We start from the raw sequence: 17,438 nt of genomic DNA, 5'->3' as shown, positions 1-17,438 counted from the left end.
GGAGGGTTCCCTCCTCTTCTATTTTATGGAATACTTTGAGAAGTATTGGAATGAGCTCTTCTTTAAAGGTTTTGTAGAACTCGGCTGAGAACCCATCTGGTCCTGGACTTTTCTTTGTTGGTAGGCTTTTGATGACCTCTTCTACTTCATTACTTGAAATTGTTCTATTTAAATTGTGTATGTCCTCCTCATTCAATTTAGGCAATTCATATGTCTCTAGAAACCTGTTGATGTCTTCGGAATTTTCTATTTTGTTGGAATATAGATTTTCAAAATAGCTTCTAATTATGTTTTGTATTTCATTCGTGTCTGTTGTGATATTTCCTTGTTCATTCCGAATTTTAGTAATTTGAGTTTTCTCCCTTTTTCTCTTTGTTAGCGTGGCTAAGGGTTTATCAATTTTGTTTATTTTTTCAAAGAACCAACTATTTATTTTGTTAATTTTTCCGATTGTTTCTTTTGTTTCAATTTCGTTGATTTCAGCTCTGATTTTAACTATTTCCTGTCTTCTACTACTTTTGGTGTTGGTCTGCTCTTCTTTTTCTAGGGCTTTGAGCTGTAGTGTTAAGTCATTTATTTGTTGATTTCTACTTCTTTTGTTGAATGCGCCCCATGAAATAAATCTTCCTCTCAGTACTGCTTTCATAGTGTCCCAGAGATTTTGATATGATGTGTCTTTGTTCTCATTTACTTCTAAGAATTTTTTAATTTCCCTCCTGATGTCTTCTGTTATCCATTCATCGTATAATAGTGTATTATTTAATCTCCAAGTATTGGAGAAGTTTCTGTTTTTTATTTTGTCATTTATTTCTAATTTCAGTCCATTATGATCTGATAGAGTACAAGGTAGTATCTCTATCTTCTTGTATTTGCTAACAGTAGCTTTGTGGCATAAGACATGGTCTATTTTAGAGAAGGATCCATGTGCTGCTGAGAAGAAAGTGTATTCGTTCTTTGTTGGATGGTATATTCTATATAAGTCGTTTAAGTCTAAATTGTTGATTGTGTTATTGAGATCTATGGTTTCTTTATTCAATTTTTGTTTGGACGATTTATCCAGCGGTGAGAGAGGTGTGTTAAAATCGCCTAGTATTATTGTGTTGTGGTCTATTTGATTTCTGGAATTGAGAAGGATTTGTTTGACGTACATGCATGAGCCAATGTTCGGGGCATAGATATTTATGATTGTTATGTCTTGCTGATTTATGCTTCCCTTAAACAGTATGTAATGTCCTTCTTTATCCCTTCTGACTAGTTTTGGCTTAAAGTCCACATTATCTGAAATGAGGATGGATACTCCAGCTTTTTTGCTGTGTCCGTGTGCATGGTATGTTTTTTCCCATCCTTTCACCTTTAGTCTATGGGTATCTCTTTCTATTAGATGGGTCTCTTGCAGGCAGCATATTGTTGGATTTTTCTTTTTCATCCAATCTGCCAGTCTATGTCTTTTGATTGATGAGTTCAGGCCATTAATATTCACAGTTATTATTGTGATATGATTTGTATTCCTAGTCATTGGACTCATTTTTGTTTTTTGACATGATTTGGTTCTCCTTTATTTGGCTATTCCTTTAGGCTAGTTCTTCCCGTTGCTGATTTACATCGTTGTTTTTCATCTCTTCCTCATGGAATACTTTGCTGAGAATGTTCTGTAATGCCAGCTTTCTTTTAGTAAATTCCTTTAGCTTTTGTTTATCGTGGAAGGATTTTATCTCATCGTCAAATCTGAAAGCAAGTTTTGCTGGGTATAAAATTCTTGGTTGGCGTCCATTTTCTTTCAGGGCTTGGTAAATGTTGTTCCAGGCCCTTCTAGCTTTTAGGGTCTGGACTGAAAAATCTGCTGATATTCTTATTGGTTTTCCCCTGAATGTAATCTGATTCTTTTCTCTCGCGGCCTTTAAAATTCTGTCTTTATTTTGAATGTTAGGTATTTTCATAATAATGTGCCTTGGTGTAGGTCTGTTGTAATTTTGCATATTTAGAGTCCTATAAGCCTCTTGTACTTGGTTTTCCATTTCATTCTTGAGATTTGGGAAATTTTCTGACATTATTTCATTGAATAGATTGTTCATTCCTTTGGTTTGTTTCTCTAAGCCTTCCTCAATCCCAATTATTCTTAAATTTGGCCTCTTCATGATATCCCATAATTCTTGTAGATTCTGTTCATGATTTCTTACCATCTTCTCTGTTTGGTCAACCTTGTTTTCAAGATTAAATATTTTGTCTTCAATATCTGAAGTTCTGTCTTCCAGGTGATCTATCCTATTGTTTATGCTTTCTATGGCGTTTTTAACTTGGTTTATTGTTTCCTTCATTTCAAGGATTTCCATTTGGTTTTTTTTCAGTATCTCTAGCTCTTTATTGAAATGCTCTTTTGCTTCCGTTATTTGCTCTTTTAACTGTTGATTAGTGCGTTCATTTAATGCCTGCATTTGTTCTTTCATCTCCTCGTTTGCTTCCCTGATTGTTTTAATTATGTACATTCTGAACTCCCTTTCAGACATTTCTTCTGCTGTGCTGTCATTGGGTTTTATTGATATAGTATCTAGGTTTGTTTCGGACATTTTCTTCCCTTGTTTTCTCATATTGGTCAGATGTCAATGGGACTCTGTGATATTGTAGATTTCCTCTATTGGCTTATAGTGACCCTGTAGATTTCCAGTGTATCACCTACCAGCCTTCAGTAGCCAGAAGTCTTGGATTAATTTGATAATGCAGTGCTTCCAAAGAACGCTGCCCCTAGCCCGCTACTGGTTCCAGGGAGAGAGACCTGGAGAGGTCTCTTGTTGCACAGCCCTGGTTCCAGAGACTGGTTGGAGGTTGGAGGTCTCCACTGGCTTGGGGACTTGTGGCTGGCTCTGTGCAGACAGGCTCTCACTGGGTGATTTGCCCCGAGAAGCTAGCCTAGAGAGGCGCTTCCCGCTGGAGGGGGGCTGGGCTGCTTGGGGAAGTCCCTGGCGCCCTGTGCTGTTCACTGAAGCAATCTGTGGGCGGGCTGGAGCTGGCAGTGGGGCGGGCTGGAGCTGGCCGAGGCGGGCCAGAGCTGGCCGCGCTTCTTCTGTGCAGAAGGGCTCTCACTGGGGGGCCTGTTCCGAGAGGCTGGAGGATCTGTCCCTGTGGGCGGAGCCAACCGCCAGACTGCACCGAGCTGCCTGGGGGAGACGCTATCTGCCCTGTCCCACTCTAATAAGCCACTCGAATCCGGGCCTGCCGCCCAGCTGAGCTTTGCTGGGTGGGGGAGACTCACCCCATGGTTCTATTTTAGTCTGAGACTCTCAATGCCTCCCCTTCTTGAATCCTGGGTTCTGGGGCAACTGGAGATGCAGTCACCCTCTAGTCTGCCATCTTGGATCGCCCCGTGGAAAAAGCCTGCAGCTGGAGGGGGACGATGCTGCTTGGAGAGGTCTCTGGCTGCCCAGCCCTCTATCAGGTATTTCTTGAGGAATGGTCTTTGGGCAACCTGGATAAGACTCACCTGGGGATCAGAATCTTTTGTTAAAAATGCAGTGTCCTGGATCTTATCCTAGATCTGCTAAATCAGAATTTCTTCAGTAAAGGCAGAAATCAATCTCTTTTTCCAGACTCCACAGGTGTTCTAATCAAAACTTAAGTTCAAGAATGGCCTGCACTTCTATTACCTCACATTGAGTCATATAGTTAGTTGTTCTGTGACAACTAAAGGCACTTTTATGACTTTAGATATGGGTCATTTCCAGTTAGATATAGATCAACAAAAAGCACTAAAGTCTTGTTATTCTTACACACATTCTCTCTTTTCAATCTTTATCATTAATGTGGAAACTGATTTTTTTAAAATAATAAAAAAAAGAACTAGGGATATAGCTCAGTTTACCAGCATTCCTGGGTTCAATCCCCAGTGCCAAAAAAAAAAAATCTAATATTAAAAACAAATTTCAAAATGTTCCTCCATTCTAGTGTTCTAAGCTATTTTAGGTGAATGATTTCAAAACATGCTCATTAGTTGGGGATATATAATATCGTTGAATGTACAGATTCCAGTGTCACACAGGAATGGATCTCTATTGTGTCATTTTGACAGTCACCTCTGAAGGTCAACATTCTCATCTGTAAAATCAGCATAGTAGCATCTCCCTCTTAATGTGTAAGTAGAGTTAACTGTGGTCACCTGTCTAAAGCCTGGGCAGTGTCTGGACACCTCAGGTGCTTAACAAAGGTCATTTCCCCACCACCATGGTCACTCACACTAAAGCCTGGTGGAGAATTCATCTGCAATGGTTAATGCCCTCCAAAATTACCCCATAAGCACCAGAACATAGTCGTTAGGATACTTATAACTCTAAAAATATAAAGAGACAAATGGACATTTAACAGGAAAATAGAAGAACTTTGATTCAGAAAATAATACAATGCATCTTTTTTATTCAATCACATTTTTGCCTCTGGGGTCAATGTGTCTCATAATTATTGTATTATTTTTCAGAGAGCTCTTATTTCCAAAATAGAATTAAGTTATCCATTTTTATGACCGCAGAGCTTGTATTGATGTGAGTATATTTTCTCATTTTTTAAACTTAAAAATGTCTTAATTAAATCAACTTTAAATACCATGTCTTTAAATTCAGCTATATTTCTAACATACCTATAGAATTACTTTCATTGATACTTTGTGTTCTATAAAAACGTTTTTAAAAAGCAGAGAAAATTTCTAGATTATACAGCTAATTAGAATAAAATTTGTTTTTAATTTTTAAGAAACTAAAATTATGGGGAAATTTTTTAAATAGTATTTTTAAAAGATAGAAGAAAATAGTGAACACAAGTAATTTAACCATCAAGCTACTATGAATATAAACCCTTGGGTATATTTCATAATTAACTTTCCTTTCATTCATATTTTAATTTCACATTCTGTTGAAGGTAATCATTATATGTTCATCAAAACACAATTTTTAACAGTTGCTTATAGATCAGGGGAGCAAACTATGGCCAAATGACCAAATCTGACCTGTGTTTTCTAAATAAAGTTTCACTAGAATGTAGCTTCACTCATTCATATAGATATATATAATACATATGTATATAGATACAGATATAGTCTGTGGCTGTTTTCACTGTGCTGAGCCAAGTCATTGCAACAAAAACCATATGGTCTGCAAAGCCTGAAATGTTTACTATTTGGTTCTTTACAGAGAAAGTTTGTCAGTCCCTCATCTACATACACAAGAATGTATTTCAATGTGCTCTTGGATATTCAGAGTTTTTATATCTTTAAACTATTATCAATAACTGCAGTGAATATATTGAAGCTTAAATCCTTCTCCCCAATTCTGATTATTTCCTCAAGATATACTTTAGAATTTATAAGGAAAAAATATAACTTTTAAATTTTACTTTTACATACTACCAAATTACCTCCAGAAAGATTTTGCCAATTTACACCCACACCAGCTGTTTATGAGAATATTCAGGTCACCACATCCTTGCCAGAACTGAACATGACTATTTGATATCTGTCATTTTGATGGATGAATAGTGTTTTGTTACTCTGCATTTCCTGGATAGAGAGGTTAAAATTTTATTGCATATCTATTCAGCATTTGTGTAATTTGTGTATGTACTTTGCCTATTTTTTCTTTCTTTTTTTTAACCTTTACAAAGTTTTCTATCTTTTAAGAATATGTACACCTGACCTATGTGGCCAACATTTTCCACAATTAATCATTGCCTTTTGATCTTAATGCTTCATTCTTCAGAGGCTTAATAATTCTTTGGTTGGATCATCTCTATTTTACCATATTTCCTTCTTCACTTGTGATCTCTCCCCTCCTCCTAAGAGAATGTTTCAAGATAGTCTTCGCTTTACTTGGATTTTCCAGAGTTTCAGTTCACTCTTCCATTGCTTCTAACCTAGATTTAATGTGGTCTTTATTTCCTTGTGGTCTTCTTAGTCAGCGCCACATCATCCACAGCATATTTCTTTGCTTGTCATTACATCATCTCTTCACCTTAAGAAATTCTTCCCTCATCTCATGGAGGAATTCAATGCACTGCATCAAAGAATGAGTTATCTCTTAAGACACAAATGCTTATTTTCTGCAATATTCTTGGTGCTTTCATCTTATGGTAGACAGAATAACCACTCCCCAAAGTTACCCATCTCCTAATCCTATACGACCAAAAGAACTTTGTAAGTGTGATTAAGTCAAGGATCTTGCAATGGAAAAATTATCCTGGATTATCTGGGTGAGCTCCATATCAGCACAAAGGTTCTTAGAGGAGGAAGACAAAAAGCTCAGATGGGGAAAAGGAGATGTGGTGGTAGAAGCAGAAGTCAGAGGGAGATGTGAAGATGGCTTTGAAGATGGAGAAAGGGGTATGAGTCAAAGAATGCAGGTAGACTCTAGAAGCTGAACAAGACACAGAAACACATTCTCTGAGAGCCTGCAAGGGGAATACAGCTCTGCTAGCAACTTGATTTTAGGACTTCTGACCTCTAGAACTGCAAGAGAATACTTTTTTTTTAAACTACTGAATCTGTGACAGTTTGTTACAGCAGCAATAGAAAACTAAATCTGTAGTTCATGTAAAAGGCACTCTGCAAATGTGATTAAGGTTGTAGACCCTGAGATGAGGAGCTAGCCTAGACTGTGTAAGTAGGCCAAATCTGACCACTTGATCCCTTATAAGCATAGAAGTGTGCCTGGTTGAAGCAGGGAGTTGCAACAGAAGAGAGCAAAGGAGAAGAGAAACAAAAGGGTAGGTGAGAGGGACAACTCACACATCATTACTGGATTTAAAGACAGAAGAAGGGGCCACAAGTCAGGGCATGCAGGCTGCTCCTAGAAACTAAGGATGCATGGCCCCCAGTTGAAGCAGCAAGGAAGCACATTGCATTCCTACAACCACAAGGAGCTGAGCTCAGCAACAACTCCATGGAATTGAATCCTTCCCTAGAGAAATAGGAAAGAAGTATGGAGCCCTGTTGTTTCCTTGATTTTGGCCCTATGAAGCCCAGAGCAGAGTAGCCAAACCCACTTAACATCAGACCTAAAGAACTAATATAATAACCTACATTATTGAATGCAACTAAGTTTGTGGTAACTAGTTATGACACAATTGCAAATGAATCCATATCTCAGATTGCAAAACTCAAATTGATTCACTCTCAATGGAGTCTAATACAGGTGGGTTTGGAGTTAGTAATTCAGTGGCCTAATCACATGGCCAGGGATCTAAATTCTTCAGCCCTTCTGTTCTGTCATCCTTGAGATATTAACTACCTTTGCCACAGGTCACAGATGGTTGCAACTACTCTATGAATCCCTTCAGACAAGGAAAAAAATGTTTTTCTTAATGCACCTCTTTTTAGAGGAATATTTAGTAGATACCCCACTCTGTTTCACTGGCTGGAACAAAGTTACATTAGAACAAACAGTGATCTTCAAAACTAAATTTTTCCAGCTGAAAAGATGTGTGGATTAGTCTGAGTCTAGTTTAGAGTCGATCAAAATGAAAACTCAGAGCAGAGACATGGGTGTTATTAAAGTAATAATAATAATAATAATAATAATAATGACTAAGAGATCAAGATAGAGCACTAACTATTAAAGTTCAACTCCAAAACAGGGACCTCCAATCAAGCAAAGAGTTTATGCTCTTGGAAATGAGACTTAGAAAGAAATGAGGTCTTTGAAAGTCAGAAGACCATGAAGTGTCTCTGTCCCATATTAGGAAAGCAACATCTCTGAAGGATGCTGAGGGGCAAGGCATAGCTGGGCTTGATGGTAGACAAGCACCAGGCTGCCTGGAGATGGTGCATCGTGCAGGGGGTTGCTCTGCTCTGTATGTGCTGCGCCCATCTTGGTACTGAAGTAGACTTCAGGAAGTCTTCTAGCTAGAGATAAAAAGGGAGGGTGGGGAAAGAATAAGAGACAAAAGAAGAAAAGAGGAGAGGAGGAGCAGGAATGGGAGAGAAGGTGAGCAAAAAAAGAAGTGTTTTCAATAAAAGTGACCATTATGAAAAATACAAGCAATAATAAGTGTTGGCGAGGATGAGGGGGAAAAGGTACGCTCATACATTGTTGGTGGGACTGCAGATTGGTGCAACCACTCTGGAAAGCAGTATGGAGGTTCCTAAGAAAACGTGGAATGGAACCACCATTTGACCCAGCTCTCTCACTCCTCAGTTTATACCGAAAAGACTTACAATCAGCATATTACGGTGGTGCAGCCACATCAATGTTTATAGCAGCTCAATTCACGATAGCAAAATTATGGAACCACTCTAGATGCCCTTCAACAGATGAATGGATAAAGAGAATGTGGTACATATACACAATGGAATATTACTCAGCCTTACAGAAGAATGAAATCATGGCATTTGTAGGTAAATGGATGGAACTAGAGAAGATCATGCTAAGTGAAATAAGCCAATTCCAAATAACCAAAGGCCAAATGTTTTCTCTGATAATTAGATGCTGATCCATAATGGGAGGTGGGGTAGGGAAGAATGAAGGAACTTGGGATTGTACAAAGGGGAGTGAGAGAAGGGGTGGGGCAGGTGGGGATGGGAAGGATGATAGATTGAGACAGACATTATTACCCTATATACAAGTATGGAGGAAATTTTTAAATATTTATCACTGTCAAAAAAAGTTAATGAAAAAATAAATCAAAGAAAGGAAGCAATAAATAAGTAAATAAATAAAATAAAATAAAAGTGACCATCTTATTTCTCCACTTCAAACCCTTTAATGCCCTACTGGTTGATACCAACACTCATGTTTGCCCTTTTCCCGTGATGCAGAGCTCTGAGTTTTACTCTGTTGTCCTCCTAAATCTTACACGACTCTGGCAATCCTAACTGAATTGATTGAATGGTCTCCTCCTTGTCAGTGCTTATTTTAGTGGTTGGCTTGTGACCCAGTTCCAGTAGATGAGACGGATCAGAAGATGATCTAAGGAGCTTGGCAGAGCCTAGCATGGCTTGCATATCTGCACATTTGAAGCCCTGACAGTGTTTCTGGCTTCCTCTGACATCTCTCACCCCCTCCATCTCTCTGTTATGGCTACACCGAACTTTTTCAATTACCCCAAAGTTCTAAAAATCTCTCGATACTAGAATTTATCCATGCTGCACTCTCATTTTCTTCCCTCCCACAATACCTCTCTCTTTTTTGCTTGAATGTCCCTTCTTTAAGAAAGTCTTTCTTACTACCTTGGCTAGATCAGGTTGACATGGTTTCCCATTAGAGCCCTTTTCTGCATGAATCCATTCAAAAAAATGTTAATTGTCTTCTACTGTCAGTTTATAAGTGTTCGCCACAGGATGATCAGTGAACAAAGCCAACCTGGCCTTTGCACTCATTACCAGTGAGGTTCTCAGAGAATGTCTGTCTTTTCAGCTGTACCCAAGATGTACAACTAGACCCAATGTTTAAATTGAACATAGTTTCAATAAGCACCTAGAACAGCCTGCACAAGTGGGCAGGTGTTCCAGTTCTCACTGCTGTTGACTGGCTAGACTTATGCTGACTAGAGTTTTGGCACACTTCAGTAAGGAAAAAGACGTACTCTTTGGCAGGAGGAATTAAAGGTAAATCCTTTTCTCAAAGCACGTTTTATAGATTCTTTCAGGACATATGCTCTCTGCCCATCACAGGGGTCTCTGCCCTGCTGTATTTCAGGTACGGGCAATGACGGGTCTCAGCTTTTGAAAATCAGGTGGTACACCTTTTTTGGGGGGGTAACTTACCCAAACAGGCTCTGGCAGGATCCAATATGACCCCTGGACTATTTCTCTCTCAAATGTGACCCACATCTGGTCTTTGTGAAACAGTGAGATATTTTCTGCTCTTACCAATTAGCTCCCTAAATCATTGTCTGATCATTTTTACACAGTAGATTTCCAAAACATGACTCAGGTACCAGCCTATTGTATGTCCTAATCCCCAGAGGTCACAAATCAAGCTCTTTAAGTGTCCTATTCAAGCCCCTTGCTCTTTGTGATAAGAATAGCCTACTCTGGTGGCTTCTGTTGGAGCCCTGCCCATATCCTTTACTAAAGGGGTGCACCCATATCCCAGTTGCTATGTTGGCTGCTAACCACTCAGCTACCTTCTCTACTGAGGCCCCATTGGTAGAACCAGCTGCCTCCCCTGAAAGGCTGTGCCTCTCATGTCCCACATCAGTGTCAGTGACTTACTGACATGGGGCCCAAAAGGCCAGACCCCCTGTTTCAATGTGAGACCAGGGCATGGTGCAACCCATGCTCCAGTGCTCATTTGAGGTCAGGCCAGGCTCATGTTCAGCGGAGTCTACCTCCTTGCCTGGTTCCTTCCCTCTCTTGCCACCTCCTAAGAGGTCTCTCTCAGAAAGTCACAGAATGAGGTTCCCTGTCTTCATCTCTGTTTCTCAGGAATCCAACCTAAGACACACCACCCACAGAAGCAGGTCAGGTGGGAGCAATTCACAACACACTAACAGCTCTCTTCAAAAACTTCTAATTTACATCTGGCTACATCCACCTTTATATGCCCTTCGGGAGACATAAGTGGTATCAAAGGTCCCCAAGTGGATTTTTGCCACCAACTTGTTACATCTAACATAGATGCCTTGCTTTGGAATACAGGAGATGTTACCATCTATTTGCTTGGGGATAGGAATGAAATATTTCCCTGTGACTTCTTGCTATTATAAGAGGAACCCATAAAATTGCAAACACACCATAGGAGACTTCCGAATGACAGCTATTATTTTGGTTCTTCAAAATAATGTATTAAAAACTTGCCAGAGTCTGTGATTAGCATTTTCACATTCTGTCCTGATGGAGACTCTTCAGGGAAACACAGGGTAGTTAAGCTCCATTTTATTGATCCTCATTCATAAAGCTGAAGCCCAGAAAACATTCACTGCCTGGGCATAGGTCCAAAGCCAGGTTTTCACCTAATCTTTGCATGTATGTGTGGAAACTGTGTTAATGTTCTTTCTTTTATTTTATTTTATTTTATTTGTTCTTTTTAGTTATATATGACGGTAGGATCTATTCTGATATAATTATACAAACAGGGAATATATCTTATTCTAATTAGGATCCCAGTCTTATAGATGTACATGATGTTGAGATTCAATGTTCACAATTTTTTTTTAAAACTGACACCCTCACTGGGCCTGAACCCTCTCTCCTGGTTTGGTGTTCTGCAACCTCAGGTGACAGGGATGTAAGTTGCAGGTTCTGGCTTCTCTCCTGATGACCACTGGTCTTTTGTTTCTTCTTCCTGGGACCTCAGATCTGTGTGACTTCTGAAGAAGAACAAGATGGCTTTATCAGAGTGCTCAGTGGCAAGAAGAGAGGCCTCGTCCCCCTCGATGTCCTGGAAAATGTCTGATGCCGACCCCTCCTCCTAGTGCAGCAGGCCAGCTCTGCTGCAGTGCCGTCTGCTCATCTCACTGTGTCCACCCAGAGGAGCTGCCGCACTGACCCGGCCCCCCAGGAAACAGGGAGACAAGACTGGAGGATCTGAGACTGTGGAACAGCAGCCACACAGCAAAAGACCCATCACACAGCACATCCAGGCTGCTCGAGGTGGGAATGAGGCTGAGAATCGGCCAGCAGAGCTGAGTGCACACCCGGGGGACAGCAGGGCTGTACGCCTTAGCTGTCCCAGGACTCAGCTCCTTCCCTGCCCATGTGGTGTGAGTCAACCCACCGGAGGGTGATCCAGTCTGCAGTGTGGCCCCAGTGCGAGGTTCAGTTCTGTGTAGCCGAGTGGTATTCTGGTTCCAGACATTTGTCCCCAGTACTGCCCAATCAGCATCATCACACTTCAGACTCCAAGCAGTTAGTCTCTCTGCGGGAGACCCCAGAAGGCCTGCTTCCCAGCTCCCAGGGTTCCAGCTCCTGCCCACTTTGCAATTGTGCTGTAGGGATTATTCTTTCTCCTCAGTTCTCAGGGCAGCCCTGATGATGTGCATTAGATGTGAGGGTTGAGTTGACCTGGCACCAATGGCAAAGATCTGGGGGTCGCTTACAGGTAGTCGTTGCTGCTCTGGTTACCAAGAGAGTTGACAGAGCCAGATCTGGGCATGGATAGAAGCAGCGAGGAGCGGTGGGGACGAGTTAGACAAAGATCTCTTATTTATTGAGAATGATACAGTCCTTTCAGTTATGAAGTCCCTTCTCAAAAGATAGGGAGCTGGCTGGAGAGAATGTGGGAAAAAGCATCCATTTTCATTTTATATCATCTGTACTGGGGACAGCATGTCCCCCTCATGACATCCTGTAAGACTCTATTTTGGAGACTGAGCTCATTTTGCAGGGAACCAGGAACATGGAGGATAACAAGGAACAGCCTCTTAGAAGAAATGTAGCCAGAGTGGAATGCATTGGAATTGGAGTATATCATACCCCAGCAGGTGTAAAATGGAAAGGAATCCTTAATGCTTCATCCCTCGGAAAGCAGAGGAATTTGGGGCCTATTTAGCATCATCGAGGGGACTCTAGGATCTCTGTTACTCTGTACTTGTACTAATGTTTACAAGAATACAATATACTGTGATGCCTTCCCCCTCAAGTCTCCTGCTAGCATTCACACTTGCATCCTAGTAGTCACTAACACAGTTAAACTGCAATTCACCATGACCTTGGAATCAATGTCAGTTTGATTTATTTTGTTACAGAGCAATAAAATCATTAGAATAATTGGTTTTTAAAAGACTTAAGTGGATGCATCCTGTGCACGTAAGCATTATTTCTCAAACCAAAGCATCATTAGTCTCCATTTATTCCTTTTGCTACTACTCAGCATGAAGTTGGGAACTGAGATGGGGTGGCTGCTGGTTTCACAGTAGTTTGGATGCCTTACTCTCATTTTAAAAAGCCAGCATCCAGAATTTCCTCCCTCTCTGAAACAACATGCAAACCCAGGTGGATAGAGTCATGATGGATGCTTTGAGAGTCCACACAGATAACACAACTGCCTTTCTGTAAAATTGCTAAGTATCAACGCTCTTTGCCTCTAATCGAATTTTCCTTATAATAAAGACAACATAGTGGCTGGAAGGAGCATTAGAAAACATGTTTCCTGATCTCTTCTTTCTGAGCCATATCCAGGGAATATTTTTTAGGACAATGGTGTCCAATTTGCATTTTCAAAGCATCAGTTTGCCTTTTCAAGTTGAATGGAAGGAGACTGTAAGTATCCAGCCTCCAAGGTGGTTCCCAGGATACCTACCTCCTGATGATCTTCCTTTTGTGTAGTCCCTTTCCAGATTGAATCAGGGCTGGTCTCATGTGGCCAACGAAATACAGTATAGGTGATGCTACGTGACTTTGGAGGTGAGGTCAAAACAAAACAAAACAAAAAGATTGTGACTTTTGCCTTGATCTTCTGGAACACTCTCTGTCAAAACTCTGAGACACCATGTAAGTTTACAAACCCTGAGGCCACTATGCAAGAGAGACCCAGAGGAGACAGCACACGTTTCAAAAGCTAAGGTCCCGGACATCATAGAGTAGCTATGAATCATCCCTGTTGAGCCCTGCACACACTACAGAGTTATGAACAAGATAAATATATGGGATTTTTTTTAAAGTCACTAAGTTTTAGAGTTATTTGTTAGAAATAGGGAGAGTGGAATGAATCTAACACAACTTTCCTATGTACATATATGAATACACTACAGTGATTCTCAACATAATGTACATCCACAAGACTGGGATTCTAATTAGAATAAGATGTACTCCATGTTTGTATACATATGTCAACATAGACTCTACTGTCATGTATAAATAAAAAGAACAAATAAAGAGATTTTTTTTTTTTTTAAAAAAGAGGTCACTAGAACAGGATTTTGTAATTTCAGTCAAAGACACAATGAGACCCCAAATCTTTGCAATCACCAAGTATTGGCAAGCAGTTAACTCTCCAAATGTGGGATGTCTAAGTGTTCCCTAAAGATGGCCATGGATGGTTCTCACACACACAGATTTTAGGAGTCAGAATGTTTTCCTCTTCCCCTGTGCATCTACAGAAATGAAAAGAACAAAAATAGCTATGACCTACCAGAGTCTTAAAGAGTTCCGAGACCCCAGAAGTGGCTGGAATGGAGATGAGGTGAGGACCCCAGGAGACAACCTCTGAGGAGAGGATGCGGAAGGTGGGGAAAGAATTTATAAGAAGAAAAAGTGGGTCTGGGGATACTCTGCAGAGTGTGAAGGAGAGCCACGTGCCTCCTCTTCTCCTGCCCCTGTCTCCTGCCAAGGGATGACACATACCTAACTGTACCAGGGCAGCTATGCCCTACAGTCACCACCAAAGCTGTAGGACTTCCTTCTATCCTGGAAAATTTGAAGTGAAAATTAATTGAACGTTCCTCAGTGTTCCAAAAGGTTCAGAATAGAACTACCTTCACTCCATCACTAGCAGATATCTATGACACCCTAACGTGGGTGATAGGGCTGCAAAGAAAGCCCATGTTTAGATTCCAAGTGGCTACCAGAAGGGCTGATTTCTCAGACCACTCTTTCTTCTCAACTACACACCAAATGCATGCACACACACTCCCCCCACCCCCTCTCTGTCATCAAGAGGAAGAATCCAAAATTTGGGTTACATATTTAAAGCTACCAGTGGAATGGTACATGCTAGGAGCTTACTTGAGTTTGACTTTTTGTTATTAAGGGAAAACTATCGATGGGAAGATCATACTTGCAGATAACCTGGTACAAAAAAAAAAAAAAAGAAAGAAAGAAAGAAAGAAAAGAAAACCACCCCTGATGTCCAAAAGTTGGTCCAGGTGACTAGCTGCTTTAAAGAAAAGAGAGGAAGAAAATCTACTGGCCTGCCCCTGACTACAGTATCTCCAGGCAGGCCCAGGCAAAGAAACATCTGTAAACTATGTGCTCTGACATAAGTTTTTATTTAAATTACCTGACTTCGTTACTCAGAACTTCTCAGAGCCTTTCATTTGCTAAGTCTCAAGATGAATATCCAAAAAGGGGATTCAGAATCATGGAGCACTACTTAGCCTCTTCTAGAACAACGTTCCAGGAAATGCAGTTGGGAAAACTCTACAGTAGAGAGTCCTCATATTATATAGAATCATGTAATGATCTCAAGGCTCCTATTAGGCCTCTCTCTTCCTACCTCTCAGTGGGATACTTAGGAAGTACTGAAAAGGACAAATGCGTAAATCATACTGATAATTAAGCCTAAAAGAAAATCTATTTTGGAACCTGAGATTATAGGGGAGTAGCAGAAAGTGGGACTCTATGTATTCCAGAGGTAGAAAACTTGGGAAGAAGAGTAGTTTTGCGTGGTGTGATAGCTTTAGCACAAGCTGACAGGCAGGGACTAGGCTGGTATAGATTGGGGGATAAAAGAAAGTTCAGCATTCCCTAAAATAGCATCCCCAGGAAACTAAGTGAGCAGGTGTGCTTCACAGATTTACCACCAAACAAAAAAGCTTGAAAATAACTTGGATAGGAAATTAAAACGAGTAAATGACATGCTATAACCATCACTGAGATGTTTCTCAGGTGCCGTTCTGTGGTGTGTTTTGTTCAACACCTGGTGTTTTTGACCCTTAGAATGTGTTCTTTCTTAGCTTCCAGTATGTAGTTTCAAATATTCTTCCTTTTTTGTGTGTGTGGTTAATACAAACTTCTAACCTATCTTGAAAGTTTAATAAAATAATAGCTCTTTATTTTAATAGTCCCCTTTTAAAACTGAAAGACTGGCAGAGTTTTTAATCATCCTGTCATCAATTTAAATAGCTATTGAACATCTTCAATGTCCTCATGGAAATCTGGATGTACTGAAGCCTTTAAAATATACCCTGGAAAAGTAAAAGAGCTATTTTCAAGAGCAATGGTGGTTCATGTTTAGAATTGCTCCACTGGTATCATTTACTCAGGTTCTGGGGTCACTCATCTGATTCCATATTCTCCTATACATGGAAAACTTTTTCTTCCTTCTACCACCTTCTCAAAAATTATGTGCTCACTTTATTTATCCTTATTTTCATTGAAGTAAAAAGTAATCATCTAAGGTTATGAATCTTCCTCTGAGTTCAGCTTTGACCCTATTAAGTAGTTATTTTTATTTGCATTCATTTCTAATTACTCTGTAACTACAATTTTAATTTTTCTCTTTGGATTTTTATTTCATGTATGTGTGCATAAATAAGCCATTCATTGTACATTGTGGTCAGAAAATATGGTCTGTGTGGTTTCTGCTTCGAGTAATTAATTGGTTCTTTAATTTGTACTATATGACTTATCTCTATAAATGTTCAATGGATATTGGAGGAAAAGTCATGTCTATAGTGTATAGAGTTCAATATATATATATATATATATATTAAATAAATCCTTAAAGTATTCAGGTTATCTATATTCTTATTTGTTTTTGTTCATGTAGTCTACCAAAGACAAAGAAGTCAAGACCAAGCAACAGTGTGGCTGAAATGAAAGACATTTTGCAAGAACCTGTAATCAATTCCTCCTTGTCAGCCGTGGAGGAAGGAAATAACAACCAATGCTCTCGATCACAGTCTCACCTTCTACTTTTACTTATAGTTGTTTTTTTTGTTTTTTTTTTTTTGTTTTTTTTTTTTTGTGGTGCTGGGGATTGAACCCAGGGCCTTGTGCTTGCAAGGCAAGCACTCTACCAACTGCGCTATATCCCCAGCCCATCTTTCTACTTTTAAACCAAACTCCTTAGACCACTTCCTAAGTAAATATCTTCTTGAACTTCCTGGAGCATATTATAAAGGAACCATTTTTAAATGAGAAGGTTCCAAAGATATTCTCAGAAAACTTCAATATTGAATGTAGAGAATTTGAGCCAGAGCATTTTGACAGAAAAATTACAACAAAAATCCCAAACCACTTTTGAAAAGCTGTTAAGTTTATTCTGAGAAACTTGGGAGGCTTTCCTAATTATAAGATATTGTATTTCTTTTCTTTCCTTCATGTTAGGTAAGAAAGAAATGAAATACTGAGATGTACCTTCCACAGGAAGCACTAAGCCAAAGAGCACATTTCTAAAGTAAGTCTGGGACAATCTTACCCAGATAAGAACACTTGCTGAATGGTAGGAATCCACTTGTTCCTGACAACAATACTAAGAGCCGAGTCTTATTGGCTCCATCTTACAGATGGGGAAACTGACACCCAAAATATTATGTCACTTGCCCCAGATCATATCACTGATAAAAGGTAGAACCAGATTTTGAACCTATAACAAGTATGATGCCTTACTATATAAACCACTGTAATTACTATGATGGTAGCAATAGTTTCAAGGTACTATATTTATAGGTGATTGGGGTAAAAAGCATGCAGTGGTACAGAGGGGCTACCAGAAGAGTTTGCATGATACTTGTGAGTTTCCTGTGATCTACAAAAAGTTCCCTCAGCTTTGCTGACTCAGAAATCTGCAACAGTACACTGA

General features: G+C 39.8%; 1 protein-coding gene across 1 annotated transcript in view; it reads left to right on the top strand.

Annotated features, from left to right (window-relative positions):
- The window catches only part of STAC (SH3 and cysteine rich domain), a 154,231-nt gene extending 140,431 nt beyond the window's left edge, over positions 1-13,800 (top strand). Inside the window, exon 11 of the mRNA XM_079115632.1 lies at positions 11,271-13,800. Within this exon, the coding sequence (XP_078971758.1) occupies positions 11,271-11,369 (99 nt within the window). The 3' untranslated portion in view covers positions 11,370-13,800. The remainder of the gene's footprint in view (positions 1-11,270) is intronic.
- The last annotated feature ends 3,638 nt before the right edge of the window (positions 13,801-17,438 follow it).

The sequence above is a fragment of the Sciurus vulgaris genome (assembly GCF_902686455.1).
Source record: "Sciurus vulgaris genome assembly, chromosome: 16".
Taxonomy (NCBI): domain Eukaryota; kingdom Metazoa; phylum Chordata; class Mammalia; order Rodentia; family Sciuridae; genus Sciurus; species Sciurus vulgaris.
This window is presented reverse-complemented; position numbering and strand designations above follow the sequence as displayed.